The sequence below is a fragment of the Otolemur garnettii genome, unplaced genomic scaffold, assembly GCF_000181295.1.
Source record: "Otolemur garnettii isolate 467f Iridium unplaced genomic scaffold, OtoGar3 scaffold00032, whole genome shotgun sequence".
NCBI lineage: Eukaryota > Metazoa > Chordata > Mammalia > Primates > Galagidae > Otolemur > Otolemur garnettii.
Window position 1 is genome coordinate 11261309 of NW_003852427.1, and position 7339 is coordinate 11268647.

The 7339-nt window shown below is 36.6% G+C and overlaps 1 protein-coding gene across 2 annotated transcripts in view; it reads left to right on the plus strand.

Annotated features, from left to right (window-relative positions):
- RASA2 (RAS p21 protein activator 2) overlaps positions 1 to 7339 on the plus strand; it is a 120504-nt gene that overhangs the window by 58810 nt on the left and 54355 nt on the right. For both annotated transcript variants that reach the window (XM_012804931.1, XM_003789446.3), the window contains exons 6-7: positions 2591 to 2674; positions 4261 to 4333. In XM_012804931.1, the coding sequence (XP_012660385.1) occupies positions 2591 to 2674; positions 4261 to 4333 (157 nt within the window). The remainder of the gene's footprint in view (positions 1 to 2590; positions 2675 to 4260; positions 4334 to 7339) is intronic.

Genomic DNA, 7339 nt, shown 5'->3' on the forward strand with positions numbered 1-7339 from the left:
CATGGCAGCCGAAAACCGTATATTCCCTTCCTGTTCTCCCACCCGTTCGTGCATTCTTTCCAAAAATCGGGACTTTTTTAAAACCGCAGGACGCGGGACAAATTGTTGAAAAGTGGGACTGTCCCGCCAAAAGCAGGACATCTGGTCACCCTAATCTGACCCTCTCCTGCCAGGTCATCTTCCAGAGTAAGACACAAAAGTGCCATGCAAAGACTTCTGCTGCTTTTCACTAAGTAAGAGATTTCCCCCAGAGGAGAGCAGGGACATTGCAACCTTACCTGTTTTGAGCTAAGAGAAGTTTCAAATGAGAAGGAACCAGCATAACAACTCTGACAACATGAATAAATAACTGTTTTGACATCCCCCAAAGATCACAGTAGGTCTCTAGCAATGGATGCTGACTTGAAGGAAATTATTGAAATGTCAGATATAGAATTCAGAATATGGCAAATAAGATGACAAATAAGTTGAATGAAATTGATAAAGAAGTTGAAAACCAACATGAAGAAATCCAAAAAATAATTCAGAACATGAATAAAAAATTCTCTAAAGAGGTAGATAACATAAGAAAAGATAGAACTAAAAGAAATGAAAGAGTTGTTTAGGGAATTTCAGAATACAGCAGAAAACTTTGTAACAGCAGACTGTATAATCAATCAGAAGAATGAATTTCCAAGCTTGGAATGAATTTCCAAGTAAATTAACCAAGTCAGAAAATATGCAGAAAAAAATATAAAGAAGAATGACTAATCACTAGAGAAATACGGAACTCTGTAAAATAAGCCAATATAAGAGCCATAGGGTATCCCTGAGGGAGAAGAAAAAGTAAAGAGCATGGAAAACCTACTTAAGTTTGGCAGAAAACCCAGGGGTTTTTTGTTTGTTTTGGTTTTTTTGAGACAGAATCTTTCTGTGTTGCCCCAGGTAGAGTGCTGTGGCATCACAGATCACAGCAACTTCCAACTCTTGGGCTTAAGTGATTCTCATGCCTCAGCCTCCCAAGTAGCTGGGACTACAGGTGCCCTCCACAACGCCCGGCTATTTTTACAGATGGGGTCTCTCTCTGGCTCAGGCTGGTCACAAACCCATGAGCTCAGACAGTCCACTCGCCTGGGACTACAGGCACCCACCACAATGCCCAGCTATTTTTTTTGTTGTAGTTCTCTTTTTTGTTAGCAGGCCCGGGCCAGGTTCAAACCTGCCAGCCCCAGGTGTATGTGGCTGGCACCCTAACCACTGAGCTATGGGCAAGAAACGAGCCAGAACACTGTTTTTAACCATCTTATACTTAAAAATTAGAGAGTATTTCTGACGTTTCTATACTTAGCTTTTGGTTTATGGACATCATTGTTTTGGTTTGTGGATATTCTCCTATTCCTTTGTATACTGTAATATTTAGTGAGAAAATCTGAAGAACAAATCATTAAGTAAGATTGTATGTTCTCTGTAAATACCAATAATTGTATAATCTGTGGAGTGGATTAGATGACCTTGGTTTTTCTAGTCTAAAACATTTTCTACAGAACTATGCAGGATCCATTACTGAGAATATGAATAAAAGCCTACAAAATTATGTGAGTCTTGCCCTATATTTATGAATCAGATTTTTAAGTAGAAACCACAGTTGTTTCCTTGCTTTTCATTCATGCTTTAGCAGAGGATATGATGCCACAGAGCTGGCTTGATGTATAGTTTCTCATTTAAGGTTTGCATTGCTTTCTTTTCCTTTGTAGAAGCCACAGCAGTTTTGATATATTATGAAACCACAAAATGTACCTTGGGGTTTTTTTTGAGACAGAGCCCCACTTTGTTGCCCTCAGTAGAGTGCTGTGATGTCACAACTCACAGCAACTTCAAACTCTAGGGCTCAAACGATCTTCTTGCCTCAGCCCCCTAGGTAGCTGGGACTATAGGTGCCCTCTACAATGCCTGGCAATTTTTACGGATGGGGTCTCTCTCTGGCTCAGGCTGGTCACAAACCCATGAGCTCAGACAATCCACCTGCCTCAGCCTCCCAGAGGGCTAGGATTATAGGCATGAGCCACTGTACCTGGCCAAAATGTACCTTGTTGGGTGTTTAGCAGGAGAAAGTGTGTTAAATATGTATTAATAGTTATCTCTTATCTGAAATGTTTGGGACCAGAAGTGTTTCTTATTTCTGATTATTTTGGAATTTGGAATATTTTCATTACATATTCTTACTGGTTGAGCATCCCAAACACTAAAACTCCAAATCCAAAATTCTTCAATGACCTTTTCCTTTGAAGATCACATAGCACTTTAAAAAGTTTTAGATTTTGGAGGATTTCAGGTTTTCAGATTTAGTATGTTGAACCTGTATTTGCTAGTCTCAGTACTGTTTGTGATATTCCTATTTAGGCCTATTTTGAAAATATAGCATAAATCGATAAATGCATACATTTGTTTATTCATTTGGGTAGGCTATTATATAATCAAACAACCACAGACATGTGGAAAACAATTTTGAATGCTTTAAATACATGTATATTAATTGATATTTAAAATTAATCCTGTATATTGTTTAACGTGACTCTAATGGGTTAAATCTCGCTTTTTTGTTCTACCTTAGCATCAAGGCATGCCACGGGTTGCCTCTCATAAATGGACAAAGCTGTGACCCTTATGCAACAGTTTCTCTAGTGGGGCCTTCTAGGTAATGTTTATTATTATTAGGTTTTTAAGTTTTATAGTTTGATTTAAAAATAGAAATTTAAGATTCTGTTTTAAAAGAAGTCTTGAATGAATTCTGTTAGATACTTAGAAACAACCAGTCCTCTGTTTACAAAAAGAAAATGGGTATCATTTCAATTATTCCAGACTCTTAGGCTACTGGGAACAACCCCAGTTTTATACTATTACATTGTAGTATTTAGAACATAAACTTGGCCTTCCTCATTCATTAGCATTCCTACTTTCAAATGTCCTAGATATTAATGAAAGTAAAATCCAAATTTATATACCTTCTCAGAAAAACAAAGCAATTTTCATATTTTTATCTAGAAAGCAGCTCAGGAATGAAAATTGCCTTTGCTACTCCTGAAATCTGTCCTCCACAAAGAGAATTGTAAATTATAGACAAACTGCTGAAATACTAGAGCATAGGGAAGTGTGCCATATCATTGATCTTAATGATTTCATAATTTATGAAAAATATTTTGTACTATATAACTTTACTGTAGTTTTGCTAAGGAACTGTCTAAACTATGGCTACAAATTCAGTGTTTAAATCGGGGAAAACAAAGCACAACATTTCCTCAACACACACAAACGTACATGCATAACACACAGACACACACCCCTTCTCCTTAGCTCCAAGATGTCCAGTTATTATTATTTTTAGAAAATTACTAATAAGTCACTTTGAAAAATGTAATTTATATATGTATATAAAGTACCTGGTACCATGCCTGGTACTTATCAGGTGCTCAAATAATGGTATGCTGTTATTATTACAGACGGTTTTAAATTTAAAAGCATATACTCAATCCTGTAACATTAAATGCCATCAGAGAAATCTAATTTTGCATTGTTAAAAATGTTCAACCTCCTAGAGCTATTTTTGGTTTCTTAATTTTTAATCTATACCTGACACATTCTTTAGTGTAGTTGTTTAGTAACATACAGTTAGAAACTATTTGGTATGTGATTTTGAGTTTTATGCCACTTATTTCCTTTCTTGGGGAGAAAAGAAGTCACTGTTGGTTTTGCTATTATATCACAGTTACATGAGATGTTAATGTCAGGGGAGACTGAGTAAAGGGGTGAGTTTTCCTTGTAAATTTCTTTGTAACCTCCTTTGCCTCTGTAATTATTTCAAAATGATTTTTCTTTTTCTTTTTTTTTTTAATGACTGTCATAGCTGAAGCCCAAGAAGTAAACTGAGTTAAGAATATTTTTCATGTTCCTCAGGTATTTTTTCAGCATAGATAAGGGTACTCTAAATCTCATTGTCTTCCTTCTCACCATTTATTCTGAGTTGCTTATGTAATATAATGTGTTTTTAAAACCCTTAAAAAGCTTGGCAGTCTAGTAAAGCCATAGATAATACGAGCTTGTGTGTCCTTTGATTTGAGTTTGTAGGGACATCTTAATTCTTTCCTAAGTAATGTTTAAAACTATGGTCTTCCCTGAGTCACCTTAACTTTTAAACATCGGTCAGGCTCCCTGGTTGGAAATAGCATGTTTTATAATTGTGTACTATTAAGTTCTACAAGGTAAAACTCTACCACATTGGAACAGGAATGACCAAAAGAAGACAAAAGTAAAGAAGAAAACAAGCAATCCGCAGTTTAATGAAATCTTTTATTTTGAGGTAATTTTTTGTTTTATGTAAATTTTAATATTAAATATTTAAAATTGAACTCTAATTGATTTCTTTTTTCAAACCACAGTCATAGAAATTATTTTATCAACTAATGCAACTAAGCATTTCTCTCCTGAAAGTATTAGAACCATGGTGTGATGCATTGGAGGCCCGGCATATAAAACGAATAAAAGTAGAGCTCTGACTTGGAAGTGGGAAAGGCTAGAGCCACATGCACTCCCCAGTTATCCTATCACACCCTCCTCCACCCTGTCCACACAGTAGCCACAGGATTCCTGCAGTGTACCATTTATAAACCACTAGTGGAGTAAGTATGATTATCATTGAATAGTTCTAGTTCTGCTTGACTTTGAGAGTCTTAAATGAGACTCAAGTTTCTTATCTTATGAAAGGATAATATTATAAAGAAAAACAGCAGCTCTTCCTGAGTCAGAGTTTTGCTAAGGCCCAAAGCATCCTTTGTTTAGAGCCTTGTTAAGTTTTTTTAGCTTAGTTCACTCTGTGGAGACATGCTTATTGAAGTTGTCTCAAACTCAGTTCTTTGACAACATAGTAAGACTTCACCTCTATAAAAAGTTTAAAGTTTAAACCAGGCATGGTGGTTCATGGCTATAGTCCCAGTTACTCAGGCAGCTTAGGCAGAAAGATCATTTGAACCCAGGAGCTTGATGTTGTACTGAACTATGGTGATTTCACTGTCACCCAGAGTAGCCCAGGTGACAGAGTTAGACCTTGTCAAAAAAAAAGAAAAAAATGAAAGAAATAAATCCTTTTCCATATTATTTGAAAACTATAGAAAAAATAAATTATCTAAAGTACTATGTTCTAATAGTAGTGCTTGTTGCAGTTGATACTAACATGTAGGAAAGGTTTGAAAAAAGGAGTTACATTTTCATCTTTATTATGTGTTTTTCTTGGTATTTCAAAGTGGAAAAAGTGAAGTTACCTCTAGTAAAGAGAGACAGGCTAAGGAAAATGCCAAAAGTCAAGTATGGGAATTATGGGGATGGAAAAAAGGGAGAAAAAAAACAAAAGAAAGTATACCAATGTGAGACTTCCATTTCCCGACTATATTATTACATCTAACCTGGCGACAACAAAGAAGACAGCAACTTAAAGGCTACTCCTACTCCCCATTGGTCCACATACCTTAAATATCAGATGGTATAGAATCTACTATGCTTCATGAGTCCCTACAGCAGGCATATGGCTCTTTGAAAGTCAAGGCCTCACCTGCTTGCTGTACCAACAGTGCCTGTGTTAGGCCTTGAAACATTCATTCGGAGGGACCTTTGTTGAGTTGGTTATATAGGTAAGGCTCAATCTTTGTTCTCTAGCTAAAGCAAGAGACACAAAGCACACACATATGCATGTACACACCAATGAAATGTAGTACATACTAGGGAGGTCAGATGAGCTTTGCTCCAGCTGAAGTGATCAGAAAAGGTTGGAAGAAAGACTGGATTTTCTTAAGAGGAAACGAAGAAGAGACAACATTTTGAGCAGAGGAACAGAAAAGCAGAAAGTTATGTTCAAAGAACAAGAAGTAATGATTTAACTGGGTTTGTGTAATAGAAACTATGATTAGGAAGATAAAATAGGACCAGTTAATGAAAGTCCTAGAATGCCTAGCTGGGATGCTTAATTGAATATTTTTGAGCTTGGAAGTTATAAGAGTAAAGTGGTATTTTGGAAAGAATTAACTGTGGTAGCTTAGGGAGAGAGAATAAAGATCAGTTCATGTGTTTAAAAAAAAAAAAAAGAGGAGGGGTATCTGTTCCATGACAGTAATACAAAAATAAAGGGACAGGTGAAAAAGATACCCCAAAATCAAGATAACAAATTGGTTATAGAAGCAGTAAGGAAGGAGTTGCATGTTGTCATGGTTCTAAATCTTGAAAAGTAGAAAAATGAGGAGGAAGAAACATAACTGGTTTCATTTTGTAGCATAATGCTTGAAGTGTAACATATAAAATCCTCCAATAGGAGTTCAGAACTAAATAGTATTATATCAGACTTGATAGTTGTGAATCAAGATTTGTTTATGAAGAGTTAAGAAAGCCAAGGGAGTAGAGGCATACAATAAAGGAGAAAAGCAGCCAATCTCAGTTCTGTCAATAAGTATTCAACTTTGAGTATGTCACTTAATTTCTTTACTTGAGATTTCTCATTTTTAAGATGAGGGTAATAAATCAACCCCTGGCTCCCCCCATCCCCAGCAGTGTTCTGCTGAACAAAGGAGATAATGGATGTGAAAGCACTGTGTAAACTGTATAGCACTGTGGAGCTCCAGGTGGTTTTTAGAGCAGAATGAAACATAAAACCTTGGAGAATACCCATATGTATAGGCTCCCAGGAAGAAACTGAGAGCAGCAAAGGGCTGCCAGGATAAGTGCCCAGGTAAACTCAAAGAAGAAGTGTTTCAGGGAAAGGAGGTGTAATTGTATGATGACTACATTAGATAGAAAGGTCGATAAGGTGAGAACTAAGAATTGATCATCAGATTTGGTGGTGGAGAGAGAGATTTTAAGAGGGTAATCTGTGAAGTAGTCAGTGACAAGGAGTTGCTGTAGTGGGGAAGGTGGGTAGGTGGGGAAGAAGTTCAGGCTTTAAGAACAGATTACGGTTTTCAGATACTTATCTAAGAAAAAAGGTAGAAAGACCATAACTTAAGAGGAGAATTTTTCTTAGACTTGAGTAAGGTGAACAAGCTGGTAAAGAAAGCTATAATGAAAATAGATTGAATAGTGCTTGCTGTGTGCTCATTGCAGACTATGTTTGGGTGGGATAGCCTTAGAAAAAAGGAGAATTGTCTCATCTTCTGGGAAGAGGATGAGAAATCTCATCAAGGTGGGTGGTCATTGGGGAAGTTCCTGCCAATGGCCTATGTTTTCAACAAAAATCTGAGAAAGGAGTGCAGGTAGGGTTGCTAGCTTGAGAAATGTGGGAAAGTCTTTAAATAGTTCTTGGCAAATGCAATTTCATTGCAATAGG